This window comes from Hypomesus nipponensis, chromosome 24, assembly GCF_054491055.1.
Source record: "Hypomesus nipponensis isolate SF chromosome 24, ASM5449105v1, whole genome shotgun sequence".
NCBI lineage: Eukaryota > Metazoa > Chordata > Actinopteri > Osmeriformes > Osmeridae > Hypomesus > Hypomesus nipponensis.
Window position 1 is genome coordinate 2,092,701 of NC_140384.1, and position 22,383 is coordinate 2,115,083.

General features: G+C 43.3%; 1 protein-coding gene across 4 annotated transcripts in view; it reads right to left on the bottom strand.

Moving 5' to 3' along the window:
* Positions 1–22,383, bottom strand: part of cfap77 (cilia and flagella associated protein 77) — a 97,753-nt gene that overhangs the window by 73,950 nt on the left and 1,420 nt on the right. For all 4 annotated transcript variants that reach the window (XM_084690410.1, XM_084690412.1, XM_084690409.1 and 1 more), the window contains 2 exons: positions 10,493–10,592; positions 7,319–7,559 (listed from right to left, as the gene is read on the bottom strand). In XM_084690410.1, coding sequence (XP_084546536.1) covers positions 7,319–7,559; positions 10,493–10,592 — 341 coding nt within the window. The remainder of the gene's footprint in view (positions 1–7,318; positions 7,560–10,492; positions 10,593–22,383) is intronic.

Sequence of the window (22,383 nt, forward strand, 5' to 3'; positions counted from 1 at the left end):
AACTTATTTAGCATTTGTAAGCCAATACTTCAGTCAATAAATGCTTCTGGTATTGACTTATATGCTGCCCCCGTCTTTATGTTGTTGTTAGACATAGTCCTGTTTAGCTATTTTACATCACACAACATTGGATTAATGTAAGTAATGAATAAGTGGAATAATTCATTGTGGAGCCATGTCATTTTTGCTTATGAAGGCTCCTGTATGCCAATTTTCTTACATAGCTTTCCACCTGTAACTTATGTAGCTAGAGGGGAAATCTTTCTGTTGTGTGCTGCTATCTAATGTTCCGGCACTGGAATGCAATATGAGTTGACTATGAGTAGTGTCATAGAGATAAGGACAATTTTTACACCGGACTGGACAATGTATTTGTTTTGATTCAACTATGAGGCTGCTAAATAGCTGATCACCATTCCCTCTTGCGAACCTTTCCCTTGAAATTCTACACTTCATTCTCAGTATTTTGAGTTGTAAATGAGCAGCAACAAATGTATGCTTTTAAATCTATTTAATCTTTATAAATAATAAGTATGCATTTTAATATAAAATATAGAGAAATATCAGTTGTATAAATGTTTTTTTTCTACATCAGAAGATGACTTGAGTAGTGCTATACTCAATTCTCTCTCTCCTCTCTCCTCTCTCCTCTCTCTCTGCTTCTGAGATGACGTGTTTATGTATTTCATGGTTTTCTTAACACAAGTCACAGTAAGGTTCCTGTAGAGAATACATGTATTCTATAGTTTTCTTACCACAAGTCTGTGTTTTACTGTTTTTTTTTGTGTGGATTTACAACAGTTTTAGACAAATTCAATTTGTACTATTCAATTGCAATACAAGGGGACGTCTTTGGCATGTTTTTTGCCATTTGGGACACACTGGTCCAGTTTGTGAAATAAATATTTAGAATATAACTGTCTCAGTTTTTTTATGACAATACTAACTACTTACTAACCGAGAGTGAGGTCATGCCGGGAAATATCAAACTGAGGCTGGAACAAAGCAAAGGCAAAGCTAACCTCGACCGAACGGCATTTTTAGCTTCTTTTCATTTTGTAAACTAAAATAAATGGTACCTCAAGGCTAATTGTAGCTAGCTCTCAAGTCTTCTCACGCTGTGTTTCATGTGTTGCCTAGCAACTCATTACTTTTGATAGAAAGCGGACAACATGGTTCTGCTAAAATGGCTTTAATTTCAACACAAAATAACGACACAAGTGTTTAAAAGAGTCTAGTCTTCATCCTCACTTTCGATGACAAGTCTTTTCAGCATCATCTGGATAGTAAAACTCAGTAGCTGACTCGTTCATTTTGAATATGACGTCAGAGGGCAATACGGAGCCTTATTGACCGCTGAGGAGGGCAATACGCGTCTGGCATGACTCCCCATTAGCCAATCAGAAAGCTCGTACCGTCGTTGCCATATAATAAAAGTAGTTAATGGTCATGAAATATTCATTTGAAATGTATAAACAAACATTAAAATTGATTAATTTACAAAAAGTAATGTTATTGGGATATTGCTAAAATAATATTAAAATTGTGTTGGAATAATACAATACAGTTAAACAACATGAAACTCAAAACTCCCTCCCTCCCATTGACGAGTTCTCGTCCCACCCCACTAACACTGCTACCGACACCCTGTTAACCACTTTAACTGCATCACTTGACACTCTCTGTCCCCTGTCAACCAGGCCTGCACAATCTTCTCCCTCCTGCCCGTGGCTTACAGATGTTATTTCGTGAAGAACGGTCCACCCTTCGAGCAGCTGAGAGGAGATGGCGCAGGTCCAAAGACAGTCTGGACCTTGATAAGTATCACTCCCTCCTTAAATCCTTCTCTTCTCACATAACTGGTGCTAAAACCTTCCACTTTCTTAACAAAATTAACTCTGCCTCAAACCCCCACAAACTTTTCTGTACCTTCTCCACCCTTCTTAAACCACCTCCCCCACCCCCTCCCTCCACCCTGACAGCAGACGACTTCTCCTTCTTTGAGAAAAAAGTTGCCGACATTAGCAGTTGGTTCCCTAAACCCACCTTTCCTACCCCCTCACCCTCCATGACTGACCCAACTAAATGTCTAAACTCTTTCTCTCCCCTGTCCGAGGCAGAGCTCTCTGACCTCATTCTCTCTCATCGCCCCACCTCCTGTCCCCTTGATCCTGTCCCCTCCCCTCTCTTTCAAACCATCTCCCCCTCTATCATAACTTTTCTGCTCCATGTCCTAAACTCCTCTCTTACCTCTGGCACCTTCCCCTCTGCCTTCAAACAGGCCAGAGTTACCCCTCTACTCAAAAAACCCTCCCTTAACCCTGCCGTCCTCCAGAACTACAGACCGGTATCACTGTTACCTTTCTTCTCTAAAACAATTGAACATGCTGTATCTAACCAACTGTCTAACTTTCTTTCTCAGAACAACCTGCTTGACCCCAACCAATCGGGCTTCAAGACCGGGCACTCCACAGAGACTGCCCTCCTTTCAGTCACCACTGCCCTCCAGTCTATCAGAGCGGCTTCGAGGTCATCCGTCATCATTCTGCTGGACCTTTCTGCGGCGTTTGATACGGTTAACCACCAGATCCTGCTCTCCAGACTTTGTGAGATGGGCATCACTGGCACTGCACTCCAGTGGATCTCATCCTACCTGTCGGGAAGATCCTACCAGGTCTCCTGGGGAGGCAAACTGTCAGACCCTCGCCAGCTCTCCACGGGTGTCCCACAGGGCTCCGTCCTTGGACCCCTCCTCTCTGTACACCACCTCACTTGGACCAATCAACACCTCCCATGGCTTCTCCTACCACTGCGTAGCAGTGGTAGGAGAAGCCACGTTCCCCCCGACCGATCCGGGGATATCAGCTAGGATTGAGGCCTGCCTCGCAGACATCTCCGCCTGGATGACCGAGCACCACCTCCAGCTGAACCTTGCCAAAACTGAACTTCTCATCATCCCAGCTAAACCCTCCATCTCCCACGACCTCTCAATCACCCTGGGATCTGCGACGGTGACCCCCTCATCCTCTGCCAGGAACCTTGGAGTTACCATGGATGACGAGCTCTCCCTCACGGCCCACATTGCTGCGGTCTCCCGGTCTTGTAGATTCACCCTCTACAACATCCGGAAGAACAGGAGATACCTGTCTGAGCACTCCACCCAGCTGCTTGTCCAAGCACTTGTCCTCTCCAAGTTGGACTACTGCAACTCGCTGCTCGCTGGTCTCCCAGCATGGGCAACTCACCCTCTTCAGAGGATTCAGAATGCAGCGGCCCGCCTGGTCTACAATCTACCCAGACGCTCCCACGTTACCCCGCTCCTCATCTCCCTCCACTGGCTACCCATAACGGCCCGCATCAGATTCAAAACCCTGGTACTGACCTTCCGTGCAGTGAACGGGACTGCACCCGACTACATCAAGTCTCTCCTGCAGCCTTACACCCCCACCTGCCACCTACGGTCTTCTTCAGACAACCGCCTGGTGGTCTCACAGCTCAAGACCGCCCGGTCCCAACATAAGCTCTTGTCCTGGCTGGCCCCCCAGTGGTGGAATCAACTCCCCACCTCCATCAGAGACACAGACTGTCTCTCCACCTTCAAGAGAAGGCTCAAGACGCACTTGTTTCGGGAGTACAACGGTACTTAGGAATGGTTTGCTCAACCCAATGCTAGTTTCCGCAAGGATCTGAATGACTTGCTTAGACTGTTGCTCTTGTTGGTTGGTGGTAGCTGATTTAAACTGTTGTATTCTATTTTAGTTAATCCTATTTTTTTATTGCTTTCCTACAGGTACACTTGCACTTAGAGATTCATGTTGTTTAATTGTAACTTGCGTAACTACATGCTCTTATGGTTTCTTCCCTTTAGCACTTATTTTTGGGTTGTTCACAATATGTACTTCTTGTTTTTGGCTACCCGCAATGCTATGGGGCTATCTTGTTGTTGTTATTATCAGTGACCTATGCACTTTGTAAAGCTCTCTCTTGGAAGTTGCTTTGGATAAAAGCGTCTGCTAAATGAATACATGTAAATGTAAATGTAGTATGGCACTCCAGTGGTTTAAATCTTATCTATCTGACAGGTCACAATTTATCCACTATGACGGCCGCTCATCCAGGAGCTCCATTGTAAAATACGGAGTACCGCAGGGTTCTGTCCTAGGCCATCTGCTATTTTCTCTCTACATGCTGCCTCTAGGAAACATAATTAGTTAGTCATTTTTCTCTGCTATGCAGATGACACCCAGCTATACATATCTCTAAAGCCTGGAGAACTAACACACACTCTAGAAACATGTGTTTCTAGAATAAGAACATGGAGGACAGCAAATGTTCTGCTGTTTAACTCGGATAAAACAGGAGGGGCACATTATTTGTCCTAAATCAGAAATGATTTTTCCAATCTCACCCTGGACCTAAACAGCATCAAAGTTTCCCAAAGAGTCACAATGGACCCAGACCTTTTGTTCAAGCACCATATTAAGCACATTACCAAAACTGGATTTTTCCATCACGAAACATCACTAAAATAAGAAATATGAAAAATGAATACATGCATTTGTTGCATCCCGATTGGACTACTGCAATGTATTATTCTATGGCCTCCCAAGTACCTAAAAAAAATTATAACTGGTGCAAGACTACAGAAAATACGACCATATAACATCTACTCTTGCCTTCCTACACTGGCTCCCAATCCAAGCCAGATTTGATTTCAAAGTCCTACTATTAACCTTCAAATCTCTCCATGGATTAGCACCGCCTTACCTCTCTGGTATCCTTGCACCCTATCACCCAATAAGGACACTTGATCCCAAGATGCAGGCTATCTGGTGGTTCCCCAAATCAACAAGAAAACTGCTGGAGGCATGGAGTTCTCATATAGAGCACCTTTTCTCTGGAACAAATTACCTGTCTCAATTAACCCGTTAAGGAATAGCGTCACAAATATGTGATTGTTCGAATGTGGGTCCCACAGCGTAACATCACAAATATGTGATTTTGAACCTTCATCAATTGAATATTTTCTAATAGACTATGCAACAAACACTTTAGTATTATAAAGCTAGCTTGCTACTGTTTTGGAAAAATAACTTGAGCTGTCGGGACTGTCGGAAATATTTTGAACTCACACATCTAAAGGTTAATGAGGCTGACACTGTTTCGACATTCAAAGCTAGGTAAAAAAACGTTCTATTTAGTCAATTTTACGGCTGCTAAAATGTGTGTGTACTTGTATGTTAGTTTAAAACTTCATACAAAAATTATGCAAATCTGAATTGTGTTTGTCTGTATCGTATAACTTTTAAATTACAACTACGTCTATGTATGTCGGCATAGGTATCATATAACTTGAATTTACAAATAAAGTAAACCTGTTACTGTATGTATATTGTTACTGTTATGGTTTCTGTTGCTAATAGGAGATGACGGGGGACAGGGCATGCTTATTCTTATTTTAGAGTTTCTCTTCCCTGGAACAGATTTAATGTTCCAATCGAAAGGGGCTGGCGCTGTCTTAGTGTCTAGGGCTGCATCAAATACAATTTTTGGTCTACTAAATTGCTGTACTAGTTCACACTTGACCAGTGGGGACCTCATTCTTACTATTATTGTAACTTAGTTGCTCCCTGCATTCTGTAATTCCTGCTCTCTTCTCTCTGTCTCCCTTCCACAAACCCCTCCACACCTTCCCTGTGGTGTGGGGTGTTTGAGCTGTCAGCATCAGCCTGGTTGCCGGTCTGCCAATGTTGGACCTGGTCATCAGTCTGTGACAGTCTGCCAAAGCTGGATCGAGTTGCCAAGTGGACATCGGTCTCCCTGACGGACATCCTGGTATCTTCCCTTACTGTCCATCTATCCACCTGCCTGTGATGCCGCGGCAGCCACTGCTTAAGCTGACATTTACCAACTCTGACCCAAGTTCAACACTGGATTTTTGTGTTTCAACACCCATTGGCACTTTTATTGATGTATGACTGTGTTTAGCCTGTGTTCTGCACCTCTCCTTCACCAATGGTCTGTGGAGGTGATCCCTCACTGAATTGCTCCTCCCAAGGTTTCTTAAAAATGTTCTCCTCTAATTAGTTTTTCTGGTAGTTTTCCTTGTCTTCCTTGAGGGTTGACGTTGAAAGTTCTATGGGCGTATGTGAAGCCCTATGTGGTATTGTTTGTAAAAAGGGCTAAACAAATACATTTGATTTGATTTGAGGGAGGCCCCATTCTCAGCTAAATACCTTAACCCTTGTGCTGCCTTCAGGTCACAATGTAACAGTAAACGTAAAGATAACACAAGGGTTAAATATATATAAACATTTGGTGACCAACTCAAACCTTTGTCTGCTCGCTGGTCTCCCAGCATGGGCAACTCACCCTCTTCAGAGGATTCAGAATGCAGCGGCCCGCCTGGTCTACAATCTACCCAGACGCTCCCACGTTACCCCGCTCCTCATCTCCCTCCACTGGCTACCCATAACGGCCCGCATCAGATTCAAAACCCTGGTACTGACCTTCCGTGCAGTGAACGGGACTGCACCCGACTACATCAAGTCTCTCCTGCAGCCGACCAACTCAAACCTTTGTCTGTACTGTCCAGTAGATAGCTAATCTATTGCCACTGCTAATGCTGTATTAGATATGAAAACATTCACAAAACTGGATAGAAAAAAGGTTACTATTAAATAGTGTGATTACTTATATTTCCTTACTAGTACCTATCTATTACTATTACCAGCAGATTAATGTGCCCCACTGTTAAGTTTAGCTAGATAGAGCTAACGTCAACTACTGTACAGCATAGGTAGGGTTGCCACCCATCCTGTATAGTACAGGATAGTCATGTAAGGCTAAATAAAATGCAATGTCCCTTACCAGGGTTATACCTTGTACCTTGAAAAGATTTAGGCGGCCTGTATTTGTCCTTAGTCACATGACAATATAAGTACACCCTATGGAAACTCTTGTATTTCTCAAAATATTTGGACATTTTATATTAATTTAAGCAATAGGTTTGGAAGTGTAATACATCTAGCTGCAAGCAGACATCACAATTTCCCCAGAAATTGTATTTGCTGTAGTTCTGTCCACCACGTACCCCATCTGATATAGTCATATTATATAATATATATATGGTACAATATCAGCTTGCAATTGAAACAATCATCAACCTATCTGACGTTTATTGAAAAGAGGGATTAAACATTTATTAGATCGGCAAATTATAGTGTGCGCCATTACAGATTTTTCCTGCGTACCCCCTTAAAAGAGTTACACCAGTTTGAAAACCGATGTCTTACTTTATCAGGGGGTTCCTGCTCACCGTGTGGAGATGCCAAAGGTGGTGTCAAGGGGGAAGCGGGTGAGTGGGGGCCTCCGGGGGCCAGGTGCTGTCACACACCGCCTGCAGAACTGGGTGGCCCGGTAATGGTAATGCTCCTTTGCCGTCACCAGACCCAACTTCACCCCCTCCCGGTTTAGCTCAACAATGTCCAAACCCATCCTGTGGACATGGGTCTTTGAATTTCCACTGGGTAGAGAGTGGACATGCCAGCGGGATAGGGCTGCCAGAACAGAAGAGAGCATTTTAACTCTTCAATCTTCAATCCAATAAATTCTTAAAACCAAAATATACTTTGAAATTATAATGATATTACACAGGCACAAAGAAGTGATTTATTTCTCATGTGTGTGTCATGCATCCCCCGTTGAGCATAGACATGCATGACTTTTCCCATAGGTAGTGTCTGCTCCAAATGAAGCTTAGCGCATGTTCAGTCAGGCAAGACCGAACTCTGCACCATACACCATTATGTCTCACTTCACACTCCCCCCACTGCGCACACTCTCTCCTTTCCCTCTACCTCAATGCCGTGGTTGTCATCGGGAATTCTATGTACAATAAGCTGCTTTCTTCCATTAATTAGCACGGTGACCTCCCTCCTCCGCTAGCCTATTGTACTGCTGCCTTGCCTTTAAATGTTTCTCGCCCTGCTTAGTTTATCCATCCTACCAATGTGCGCAAAATCCATGCTGCCTCGTGCGCTCCACTCTTGCCATTCGTTTGTTGGGGCTTTTCGTTGTTGCTTTGGATTGTTTGCTGGCCCTTCGTCGTCTCTCGTGTCTGTCGGATTGGAACTTGACGCATTCGGCATGGATGTCCCAGCCTTGGTGTCTGTGGCGTGTCCGGGCTTCAGCGTCCTCGGCGGCTGGCCGCTTCTCATGCCTCGCTGTTCCTGCTCTGGTGGTATTGATGGTTGATATTGCACTTTTGTATTTGTTGATGTTCAGTAATTACCGCTTCTCATTTGTTATTTCAGGATTAAAACACCTTCCACCTCATCATCAACCAGTTTGTTTTCTTTTCTTGGGACCAATCCTTCTCACCGGTTCGTGCATTTATGTCCTCACGTCTTGACTGTTGCAATGCTCTCCTCGTTGGGTTACCTGATCATTCTGTTACAGAATTATCAGTTCAGTTTAAGTGTAGCTGCACCTAACATCTGGAACCCACTCCCTCTGCTTCTTTGCAGCATCACATCCATCTTCAAGTTCAAATCCCAATAAAAAAATGTATCTGTTTCTTGTCTTAATCTGATGCAACACACATTTCTCAGTGACAGTATTTGCAATTTTGCAATTCTTTTTGTTGCAATTTCTCAGTATAAGCAATTTTGTGTCTGGTTGCTCTTTGATTTTCAAATGTAATGGTTGTTTTATGTATTGTTGTCATGCACTTGTAAAGAGTCCTCGGGTTCTGGACTGGTGCTATGCAAATTCATGAATTGTAACGCATGCAGACCATTATAACAGAGGTTCTGTCGTAAATGCAAGGGGGTTTCTGCCTACAGCTGCTCCGATCCGCAAGTATAATTTTGCTTTGTAACCTATGCCTAGTCCGTGACTCTGGCGCTGCTGCCTGAACCTGTAACCATATTGTTATTTGTGCTTTTGTTTGTCCTTTTCCCCTACGGTGGATATTAGACTCCACATCATAATGTCTATTTTACAAACTATGCTTTCGGTGCTGAGACGTGGTTGTTCTCTCTCTATATCAACTATCTAAGATTGTTCTTTCTTATTGTTGTTTCTGAGGAGTGGAGAGTCTGCCACTCATTCTAATGCGTTTGATCTTTTGTTGATCTGAAGTACGCCCTCAGGTTGCTGCTATCATCGATGCCGAAAGATCGCTGCGGCCTTGATGGCTTTCGGTGAGCATAACTGGTGGTCAGTGGTATTGGTGTTGTTTAAGCTGTTCTTTGCGTCCTCAGGCATCGCTGTCCTCTCCATTGCTGGCGGATACATCAACTGGGCCCGGCTGGCTTCCGGCCATTGCATGCTATCACATACCGAGGGAGTCAGTCTCTCCCTGTCTCTGAATCGCTTCATAAGTGAATAGTGACAGATAAGAGGGAGTGAGGTAGCTGAAGAGGAGTGTTTAGACCCTTCAGTAACGATAAGTATGAGGCGTGGTTGTGACCCCCTCAGTTGAGAATCACAGCGCTTGTCTTTCTCTGGAGATGTAGAACTAGCAGGTAAAGTCCCTTCGACCAATCATAGTGTATACAATAGAGCAGAGGGGAGTCGAGAGTAACATAGAAATGCAATTGACCTTTTGCAAAAGCCCTGCCCATCTTAGCTTGTCAAGCTTTGCTTCTTTGTTTAGCGGGTACTTCTGTAAACTGCCAAAAGTAGCATACTGTACCGATCAGTGTAACTTATTCTTTTTGGAATGATACCTTCTTGATATTCTCCAGATAGAGGGAATACAGATTGCAATATGCAGTGGATATATTCAGAATATTCAAATCAACAAGGAAGGGGACATAACAATAATTGAAGCAAAAGCACACAATGATTACACGATTCCAAAACTTAGGCTCCGTCAAGTTTCCAGCACAGTTATATTTAGCTCTAGTAATTATAGCTAGTGCTATACTTATACTATAGTACTGTAGCTGGCTAGTAATCTATCTAGCTAGACAAGGACAACAGATTAGGCAGCTCGTAGAGCTACATACAGCTAGGACTATAGTCGGCTTCAGAGGGAGTACCATAGCTACGTTGAAACAGAAAAAAGTGTGTTTGTTGATCTTTGAGATATTCAGCTGAGAATGGGGCATACCACACTATTTTACTCTTGGATTTTGGGATGTGAAAGGGGAAAAATTAGTTTCCCTTCTAAACTCCTGGGATACTTGCTATCAGAGTTGTATGTTCCGTATGGTATGTATCACCTAAACGTTCGAAAGCTTGACGGACCTTTTTCAAGTAGTGACCAATAGCTAAGGTAGGATTAGTCAAAGCCATTTTGGGGAGTGGCTTTAGCAATAGGTCAAATACCTGAGTGGATGTTTCTTACCATTTTATATCACTGATTACTGATAAAGAGGACCAGCATGGACACACACACACACACACACACACACAGGCATGCTCTTCTCTAATCTGGACCAGCTCATCTTGCTGCCCTTTTGTTGATGCTAGAGAGCCTTACCCTCTGATACTCCTCCATCTTGGATGTTTGTGGATGTTCCATACACAAAGTCTGGTCCTTGATACAGCAACCCTCTGGCCTTGGTCTTTCCCAGTGATGGCTAGGAAAACATGCACACACATTGTCAAAGAGATATGAAGTTATTACTTGTTAGCTACTCAACCAGGAAATCTTCAGATACCTGATGGTGGAACACCTCAGTCAGTTAAAGAGAGAGCTTTAAAAGCAGGATTAGCATAATAACAATGATAATATGTTTATTTCGCTCTGAATAAGAGCGTCTGCTAAATGACTAAATGTATTTATAACTTTTTTCCAAACTGACATACAGGGGGGATTCCAGAAAGCGGATTTAGTGAAAACCCTGAGATGGTTAACCCTGAGAAGAGTGAGTTCCAGAAAGAGGGGTAGTGCAAACTGTGGGTCAGTGTCCATGGTAACTGAATCTGTGAACCTAACCTGCTCGCTGGCAGGTTTTCCTTAAACTCTGGTACAGTTGGCAGACATGGGGTGTCCTTTCCTGGGTCAGTGGCCTCGAACCAAATTGTATTATCTTGGCCTTACGTCACTAACATGCACTCCAAACTTACTAAATGCATTTTGGCACCAAAATAAAGACAAATCATTGAACTTTAATACTTAAGGCCTTCTTTATTGCATACAAATAGAAATCGAACAATGATTATTAGGATTCCTCCGTCAAGAGGAAACCTATTGTAATTGTTGGTATCATATTTCTTCGAATAAACTTTGCAGCATTTATTACGCAATGTTCACTTTTGGTGCAGCGTTTATTTGAGGGTGGCATTTATTTGAGGGCGGCGTTTATACGGTATTCTAGGGTAGCTGCGCTAGCATGCTAACATGTCTTTAGACAAGCTTGTTAGTTTGCTACATTAAATGTTCTTAGCTAGTGTGAACAGTGCGGTCTTCTAAATCACTGATTAAGCAACAAGCAAATGTTAGCTAGACTAGATGACTGCTTTTCATTAATGCTGATTTGCAAGGAATGCAAGAACAGCTAGATAGCGGAAACACCTACATACTAGACACGTAAACTAGTTTAGCTTGCTAACGCAATAGCACCTGCCTCTCTCAGTTCTTTCAATAGATAATCTAGACAGGCATTAGCAATAGGCTAGATTGCTATTCATTTTCTGGCAATTTTTTCATAAGCTTCCCTTCTAATGCCAACTAACAGCTATCTCTAGCCAGGGGCGGTGCATCCCATTGGGTAAGTTGGGCAGTTGCCCAAGGCCTCGGCCACCAGGGTGGCCTTGTTGTATTTACAATGTATTTTTTTATAATTAAAATAAATCACTTCTCATTGCAAACAAATGACAATTCAAATTAAGCATGAAAACAGAATTCTTTAATTCTATTCTTTAATGCTAAATGTAAGCTTAAATACATAATGGAACGTGGAGTGTATGATCGGAGTATATTTGAGTATAAACTTTGAATAAACGATGCAGCGTTTAACATTCATTTTTGGTGCAGCATTTATTCGAGGGAATACGGTAATTGAGACAAAGAAATTACCTCAGGAGCGCATTTATAGCCCATCTGCATATTCATTTATGGGAGGAGGCAAGGCGGGGTCAGTGGCTCGTTCACGTGCGGTCAATCTCACGTTGATTGTGATTTATAAAGGAAAGGTGCGCAGAACCTGGCGTACGACCGGTTTTATACATCTGAATATTTCTGTACGTAGGTACTTTGAGTTTTGGCCGTACGCCATCTTCTGGTATGAAATCTGTGCAATCCTTTATACATGAGGCCCCTGGTGTGGGACATCAAAAAGAGTTTGTTCAAACTCTCGAGCGCTGACATTCACAAGCTTGCAAGGGACATTGCGGCTGACAACAAGGACACAGCCAAGCTGAGCCCAGACCATGAGGAAAGCTCCATGGACTGTGCTGTTTCCTACATACAGTCTGACTCCTTACGAGAGAGCGATGATGATGTCGTCTGATTTAATAAGTAGAATTTTGAATCCTTGCATTGTTGGTGATCTGTCTGATGATGGAGCTTGTGAAGTTGTCACACATGATAGTCCCAGTTCACCACACTCACCCTCCAACAGCACAACAACACAGAAACAACACCAGCCCTGCACACATCCCAACACAAGCACACAGTCAGCAAGATAACTGAGAAAACTATATGAAGAGTTGGGTGAACAACTAAAACCATGTGAAGCTACAAATACTCTACCAGTCAGTGTATGTAACCACCAGGGGACATCAATGCCACACCCAATGTCACAGAGGACGGTCCCTTTAAAGGATCTTCCCTACATCCAGTGCAGAGAATACAAAGTATATGGCGGTCAAATTGGAGACCAGAGTTCTGAGTTCCTCAGGTCTCACCTAGGAGAAAAGGCAACGACAGAGATGTTTCAGGAGCTAATGTGTGCTAGACAAATTGAACAAGAGTCACCCCAGCAGTTTCTGGACCGCATGATTGGACTAAAACAGAAACTTAATTTTCAGTCAAGGCAGGCCAACGCAGACATCTCCTTCGATCCAAGGACCATCCAAGAGGTTTTTCGCCATACAATCTACCATGGCCTTGGGACAAATCACACCGATATTCGACAGACGCTGAGACCTCTCATCTCGAAAATCCTAGTCACCGATGAGGAAATCCTATGCCAGGTAATGAAAATGATAAGTGATGAGAATGAGCACCAGCGCAGACTCAGCCAAACCCTCCGTCAAAAGACAACACATGCACACAGTGCCAAGGTGGAAACAGGAGACTGGCAGAGGAATGACAAACCAAAAGCCTCAGTGGAAGACAATAGGAATCTCCAGACCATACAACAGCTCAGTGCTCAGGTGGAGGCCCTAACACACATGACTACGTTGTGACCACGTTGATTGATCAACAGGTAGTAAATGCCCAGGTCGGTCACTCATTGACACAACCAGCACAACTATCACCTTATCCCCTACAACGTACTCCCTTCCAGCCACCTCCTAACACATATCCCCAACCTCTGCAGAGTCAAACCCCTGCCCAAGTAAGGAGAAGGACAACTTGTCAAAAATGTACTGAACAGAACCAGCAGGAGTGCAACCACTGCTTTGTGTGTGAAGACATAGGACACCGGGCAGTGGGATGTTTGAAGCGCACCAAGTTTCAGGGAAACGGGACCCGGTCTCTGCCGAGGGACAGCCAGAGATCAATGTACAGCCCCAGTCCCAATCAGTGAACCCTGCCCCTGAAAAACTAACTAAGCCACTCCAACAGAAGAAACAGTCACGCACATCTGCTTGTCAGAGTAACAAGATAAAAAGCACCACTTATTGTGTTTGATCAGTGGGTACCCGGCAACAGTTCTATTTGACACTGGCTCACAAGTGAGTATCATCGACAAAGGATGGGCCGAGACCCACATTCCCAACTATACAATGAGACCTCTACAGGAGCTTCTTGAGGAAAACCTGGATGTCTCACAGTCAATGGCCAGACTATCCCTTACGATGGATGGGTTGAGCTCACTGTCAACCTCACAGGGAATGACAACCCCAATCTCACCATACAAGCCTCTTTCCTGGTTAGTCAGTTGTCATTACCCCAGCCTCTTTTAGGAGCCAATGTACTGGAAGAGATTATTAGGAGACAAGAATCCTCTGGTGATGCGGCTGCTACAGTCACCATCCTTCTACGAAGTGCATTTGGAATGGAAGAAGAGCAAGTGGTGGCCATGGTTAATTTCATCCAAGTTTCACAGAGGACATACTGCGACCCGGCCACAGTAAGAGTGGGCAAAGACAACATATTCATCCCAGCGGGAAAGGCAGTACAAGTGCGGTGTAAAATTCCCCCAAACTTTGACATCTCGGATCCCTTAGTTTTATATGAACCCTAGGATGGGAACATCTCTGTAGGACAGCTGAGTGTAGGAGAAGGCCTCCTGGAAATCAACAACACTCGATGGCCATAAGTAAAGGTGCCCATCTCCAACCACTCCAAGCATGAGATCACCCTACCAAAAAGGACACCTCTAGGTAAGATCCAACATGTCACCAAGATCCTTGAGACAGATGTATCACAACAGGCTGAGTGTACTCGAGCAAAACAATAACAACAATAAATAACAATGTTGCCTCCTCCAGTGACCCCCCCACAGGGCCCTGGCTACCGCCTGTCGACATCAGTCATCTAAACCCTGAACAACAATAGCTAGTGGAGGAAGTCCTATACGAGGAGTCCGGGGGCTTTTTCTCAGAACAGTGGTGACACGGCTGTATCCCTTCCCTGCAGATGGAGATTAGACTCAAGGAAGTCACTCCGGTGCAAAAGGCTTATGCATCTATTCCAAAACCACTATACAGGGAGGTCAAAGAATACGTTCAGGTTGGTGAAAGGATGGATTGTGAAGTCTCGATCACCATATGCTGCCCCTGTTATGTGTGAGAAAGAAAGATGGCTCTTAGCACCTATGTATCGACTACAGGCTCCTGAAAAACAAAACTGTGCCCCCTTCCACAAATCCAAGACCTCACTGACTCACTAGGAGGATACAACTGGTTTTCAATCCTAGACCAGGGCAAGGCCTACCACCAAGGCTTTATGGCCGAATGATCGAGGTTCCTGACGGCATTCACCACTCCCTGGGGGTTGTACGAGTGGGTCAGAATACCATTTGGATTGTCAAACGCACCAGCAGCGTTTCAAAGGAGTATGGAGGAGATGCTCGACACCCTAAGAGATGAATCCTGCATCCCCTATCTCAATGACGTGCTATGTTTTTCCAAGTCCTTTGAAGAACATTTACAAGTGCTTCGTAGAGTCCTTCAAGCCCTACAGCATCATGGGGTAAAACTGAAACCGGAGAAGTGCGAGTTGTTTCACAAAGAGGTCCGATATGTTCGACGGTTAATGTCGGCAGAAGGGGTGAAGGTGGATCCAAAAGACCTCCAAGCAGTACAGGTACTGAAACAGAACTCCACAAAGGTCAGATGGGCAGGTCAGACAACTGCTTGGTTTTCTGAGCTACTATCGAACATACGTGCAGGACTTCTCACATATAGCTAAACCCCTGTATGACCTGCTCAAGGTAAAACCACACACACTGCAGCCCACACCGCCACAAGGAAGGACAAAAAGCCCTCAGCAGTCATCCCAAACCCCAGTAGAGTGGAAGGAAGAACACCAGCAGATCCTGGGATGTATGGTAGACAAGCTTACCGAACCTCCAGTGCTGGCGTACCCAGATTTTGATCGCCCTTTCGCACTCCATACCGAATCTTCTCAAAAAGGCATCGGTGCAGTCCTTTACCAGAATCAGGATGGGAGGATGAGAGTGATTGGCTACGGGTAGCGCACATTGACATTGGCAGAACAGAATTACGACCTACACAGGGGAAAACTTGAGTTCCTGGCACTGAAATGGGCCGTGTGCGACAAATTTAGAGATCACTTATTCTACGCCCCCAATTTCACAATCTTTACAGACAATAACCCACTAACATACGTCTTAAGTGCGGTCAAACTCAATGCCGTGGGCCATCGCTGGGTGGGATAGCTAGCGGATTTCCGCTTCGACATCAGATAAGACCAACATCGATGCTGATGCGCTATCCCACTGCCCCCCTTGATATCGACACCTTTATGACAGAGTGTGCTGAGGAGCTATCAGAGGAAGCAGTATGTGCTATATGGGAAGGAATCCGGAGATCCCAGCTGGGAGACATTGCCTGGGTGGCAGCCCTCAACATAGCATCCCAAACCCAACCTGTCATGGAGCTTCTTCAGACCATCAGTCATGATGAATTAATAAGAGAACAAAGAACAGACACTGCAATAGGAGTCATGTCAGGAGTCAATAAAAAGTCATGGAGTTAAAGGAGAACAACACACCACTACTGAAAGAAGACCGGGAAAAAGTTCACACATGCATAAGGAGGCTCTTAAGAGAATTGGACAGGTTACATATCTGAACTGAAATGGAATCCTATTTAAGGGTTCAAGAATTGTTATACCAACAGTGTTACAGAAAAACAATAGGTCGGCGACAACTGGTCCTGCCAGCCACCTACAAGCAAATAGCCCTCACTCATCTACATAACGACATGGGCCATGTAGGTATTGAGCCTAGCAAGGGAGTAATTATACTGGCCTTCATGAAGAGAGACATTGAAGATTACATCACAAGGAAGTGCTCCTGCATTAAGCAGAAAGAGCTCATGAAAGAGCACCAATGGGAAGTATTATATCAAATTCGCCCCTTGAACTCGTGTGCATTGATTTCCTCCACCTAGAAGCCTGTCGGGGTGGATGTGAGTATATCATCGTAGTGATAAACCACTTTGCTAGGTTCGCCCAAGCCTACCACACTAGGAATAAAGCTGGCAAGACAGCTGTTGACCGGATCTTCAGTGATTTCATCCCCAGATTTGGATACCCAACCAAACTCCACCATGATCAGGGCCGGGAGTTTGAAAACGAATTGTTCAGAACCTTTAGACAATTATCCAGTGTTGGACACTCTAGAACCTCTCCGTATCACCCCCAGGGTAATCCTGCTGAAAGGTTCAATTGTACCTTGTTACAAATGCTTCACACCCTAAGGGGAAAAGAAAAGAGAACTGGAAGGACCATCTACCTCATGTGATACACGCATACAACTGCACGAAGCCACAGGCTTTTCCCCCTACTATTTGTTTTATGGCCGTCATCCACGTCTCCAAGTTGACCTCCTTTTTGGTCTCATAGCAGACAAAGAAGCTGAATCCTCAAAAGGATATGCCGAAAAATTGGCGGGAAAGATGGGAGGCATATAGGATCGCAAGTGCAAACAGCCAACAGTCGAGTGCCAAGGGGAAAAGATACTATGATAAGAAGAGTAGAGGTGTGACCCTTCAGTCCAAAAGTGGTGGTCCCACTAGGTGAGGGGCTCTGTCAGGCCTTAATAGTGTCCTAGGGCCAAATAGTGTCCTACCTGACGTCACAATGCCGTTCCGAAGCAAGGACGCGTCCGTCGCTATGCCTACCTTAAATTCCTGAGATGTGTACGCGTGCTAGCAGGAAACTGTCATGGTTGCTATGCGGGTTACTAGGTAGGAAGAGTTGTATTTAGGCTTATTTAAACCAGTTTATTCGACTCTACTATTTAAAGTTTTCATTTTAACGGTTTTCTATTTTTAGTTAATCCTATTTCTATTGCTTTCCTACAGGTACACTTGCACTTAGAGATTCATGTTGTTTAATTGTAACTTGTTTAACTACATGCTCTTATGGTTTCCTCCCTTTAGCACTTATTTTTTGGTTGTTCACAATGTGTACTTCTTGTTTTTGGCTACCCGCAATGCTTTGGGGTTATCTTGTTGTTATTATCAGTGACCTATGCACTTTGTAAAGCTCTCTCTTGGAAGTCGCTTTGGATAAAAGCGCCTGCTAAATGAATAAATGTAAATGTAATACAGCTGCAAGCAGCAATGCGGGTTCCTTCGCAAAATGGCAAAATATAAAAAAAATGTACAATGTAGAAGCAAAACTACTTACATTTACATTTAGCAGACGCTTTTATCCAAAGCAACTTCCAAGAGAGAGCTTTACAAAGTGCATAGGTCACTGATAATAACAACAAGATAGCCCCAAAGCATTGCGGGTAGCCAAAAGAAGAAGCACACATTGTGAACAACCAAAAAATAAGTGCCAAAGGAGAGAACCATAACAGCATGTAGTTAAGCAAGTCACAATTAAACAACATGAAAGTGCAAGTGTACCTGTAGAAAAGCAAGCAGCAGTAAAATAAAAATAAGATTAACTAAAATAGAATATTTCGCAGCAAATACAACAGTTTAAATCAGTTACCACTAACCAACAAGAGCAACAAGTCTCTAAGCAAGAGTCATTGTGATCCTTGAGGAAACATACTTCATGTTTGGCCAACAACAATAGGCTGAATGGGGATTTGAACTCATGAGCAAAATGTTACAAGTCAGTCTCTCGAAACTGTCTACATTTCAATGTCAAATTGCATGACATTGCACATTGTACTACTTCAGAATGATGTAATCTCAAAGCCAATAAGGTTTGAAAAACCATCAGTCAAAATTGTATTGTATTTATTGACACAAAGATATTGAGGCAATGAGGACATTTACATAAATACAACCCTTTCAGCCATTTTGTATTGCATTCATATTCCATTTCACCCTATACAAAGACACATCTGCCCACACAATTTCCATCCATGCTGTTTACCTCTCTCCCAGCACAGGTCATGCCGAGGCAGAAATGCTGCAGCGGCCACATGAGGTTTAGGGGTAGTCCAAAAACATGCCTCCCACAATTGACACATTTTTCCCAAGATGGCTGAAAAACTTCAGATAGTCTAACTCTTCTTGAGTTTATCTCTTTCCAGAATCTCAGTCAATGCACAATTAACAATAGTCATGTGGGCAACCGGGCTACGGCAGAGCTCATGCTCAGCTCCTTGTGAGAATAGCCTAAGGCAATACAGCAGCCGACTCTCTGGTCCTATTAAAATACACAACATGCACAATCAGGATGACCAACAAGATTATATTAACTGAAAAAATAATATTACAAACATCTAACTGAACAAACACAACAACTGAAATCCCCCGCACGGCTGTTGTAACCACACTATTTTCCACAAGTCTTTGCCTATTTGACATACCGCACTGCATGCTGGGTACCCAAGGGGCGCTGACGCTGATTATCTAGCTGTGCTCCAACTCTGATTTGAGTATTAGCTTTTGTCAGCTTTGGGACAAAGGTTAAGAAACGGTTGACATTTCAAGGTGATTTTGAACATGGTATATCAGAATGATGTCATCCTGTTTAACTTAACAGATAATCAAAATTATGACTGGCCAAAAGACTGCAGCTGGATTTGAACCTGTGACCATGCTCCTAGCAGTACACTGTCTTAGCCAACTGAGCTATTCTCAGTGTTGACAACCATTGTGGTCAGTTACTGTATAGAAAAGTCAGCTATTTGTTCTGAGGCAAGCTTAATAAGATTTGGCTGAAGTTTAAACAGCTGTAATTTTTTGATTTTCTGAGATATCAAGGCAGGGGCAGGCAGGCAGGGCAGGCTAGTTGGATGAAGCTGTCTTGGGGGCAGGGCTGAAGAGAAGCTGTCCAGGTAGAGAGGGGTAGTCCAACAAGTGGTATGCGTTGCCCTCATCATTCTCTATTGCATCCTCTGTTACACTCAGCATCCTCTCTTGCTGCTCTCATTATGCTCTGTTGCACTCTTTTGAGCAGGCCTCTGCATGACCTGGAAAAGTTAAAAAAGGGCCCATGTCAGTGGTGAAAAATAAAGCTTTTCCCATCTACACTTGACACAGACTTCAGTTTTGACTGAAATGCAGTGGCAATACTTGAACTTCAATCCAAACGTGTTGGAAACCCAAGCAAAGTCACTCAAAACACAGGCTGTAGCAAGAGTATTTAACGCTAAACTGGATAATATATGCACATCTGACCAAAGACCAGCTCGACCTTTGCCTGTAAACTGTGATTCTGACTGTCAGAGACCTTTAAATAGGCTGACCGAGTGAAACTAGCCTGGCTAACGTAGGTCGCTTTCTCAGGCAAATGACGAATGAAATAGGCTTGTTTTGAAAGATCCTATATACTGACTATCTTCAGCAGGCTCTTGTCTACAAAAAGCAGCCCTTTGTGACATATTAGGAGTTGAACTGAGTTGTTTACACACTGCCAGTGAGCGAGCCGAGTCTGTCTATAAGTCTGCGAGCGAGCCGAGTCTGTCTATGGCTAAGTCAAAACAATGTACCACCGGGACGCAGTGTCACTCCACTTGCCAAGTTTTCAACAAATCACAAAAATAATCGGAGCATCTGGCTACAAGCACAATTCCCACATCTCCTAAATGCTGCCCTCCTCGACATTTTTGGTGTCGACCAAACTGTAAAATGGTGAACTTATGAACATGGCGCGACCAAAACATGGACTCAGCCTTTGCGGTCTCCCTGGCGCATAGGCTTATTACACAGACTTTCATGAGCCAAATCAAAATTCTGAACCGACAGGTCAGTGGGGAATCGCTTGTTCTCCTAAAAGCTGCCCTCCTCTACCTTTTTTATGAATTCGCCGAGATGCTACATCATTCAGTAATTACACAGAGGGAAAGGGCTAGCTACTTTTCGAGTTTGGTTTTCCGACACTTCAAACTCACGATCTAAAGGTCTCAAAGTGCTCTAACCTTCACCATAATTCAAGAGTAGTGTACTTTCATGAAACCAATCATTGATTCTAGCTTAAAATTTGTAAAAATAGGACTTACCGAACATGGCTGCCTCCAAACCGGCTATCAGATTCCAGTTGAAAACAACAATGAAAAGGAATTTATATTCGTAACGGCAAGCTGGGATTGGATGCAAAATGAGGGTGAGTTTGGGGCTTGGACAGCACACCATTTACAGAAAGGATGTGTGTGCGTCTCGCCAAGCTTTTGCGTGTGTCAAGTAGGTTGACCATCTGTCCCTCTTTGCGCTGTATAGCACAGCATTTTCAATATGCGACGTGCGGAACAAGGGGTGAAAATGCTGTGCGACACAACGCAAAGCGGGACATGTGGTCACCCTAGTGTCAAGGGGCAGGATGAGTCTGTGAGAATTTGGAGCGCGCGCACTATGGAGCAATTCAATTGAATTAAATCATATATTGACATACCAAGGTGAAATTGTTTATGGTACTAGAGACTGATGTTGTCTTGGACCCTATTAGGTTTGAAAAACAATCAGTCAAAATTATATTTGATTTATTAACAAAAAAAATATTGAGGCAATTGGACATTTACATAAAGTCGTGAGGGACCTGTTGTATCATTGGGCCAAATTGTAAAAAATCGGGTCCAGGACTTTTTGAGCTGTTGGGCCATTTAGCGTAGAACTATAATAATAATAGGAATACTAACAAAAACAATAGGTTCCCTCCAGTAGGAGGAACCCTAATAAGAATACTAACAAAAACAATAAATAAAAAGAGACTATTTTAGTCCAATGTACATGTTAGAAGAAATAAGTCAAAGTCCAGCAATGCAAGAGCCAAATCCTTCCTTCAAAAATTCAAAGAGAAGCTCAACCATATGTATACATATTTGTAAGTTGGATATAAGTTAGAGGGGTGTGTGTGCGTGGTGAGACAATGGATTGTCAATGCAGTTTGTAAAATGTTACTCAAGTATCACTCTGTAGGATACCTACAGCCAAGTTGACAACAACCTTGTGAAACTGCAGGATGGGTGGAAGAAAAATTCTGCAGTGAACTCAGAATTACAAGAATTAAAAAATATTATTCTAGACCTGCAAGCCCAAGTGGCTTGTCTTCAAAACAGTATTGAAAATAAAGGTAATATGTTTTGCTTACTTAATGTAAAAGCCCTCTTGATATCACCAAATCAAATTAAAAGGAATTCTGCTTTGAAATGTTATCTTAGCTTGATGTTAATAGTGTGTCCTTATCAGTAACACTGTGATGAAACTATAAATACAGTACAATTTCACTCTCAACGTTTTTTGTCATATAAAGACTGTTCACCTGTTGTTTTGTGTAATTTTTTACAGAATTCATGAATGCCAAATCTGGAATCTCCAAAGCAGGAGTGAGAAAACATAGCTCAAAAATACACAAATGAGGAAAAGTTAACCAGGAGGATAAAGGCATCAGCATGAGATTAAGGTATGTTTGAAGTCTCAGTTTTGGCAAAGCCATACCAGCAGTATGAAAATAGAGATGTAATCTCAAAAACACAAGTAGCGTAGATTAATTTGGTCTTTCAGTTGAGCTGTCCTATTGGACTCCTTTAGGATTCTTCTTATACGATTTATATCCTAGAGGAATATATCCAATTGGACTGGTTCCAAAATCTTATTGGA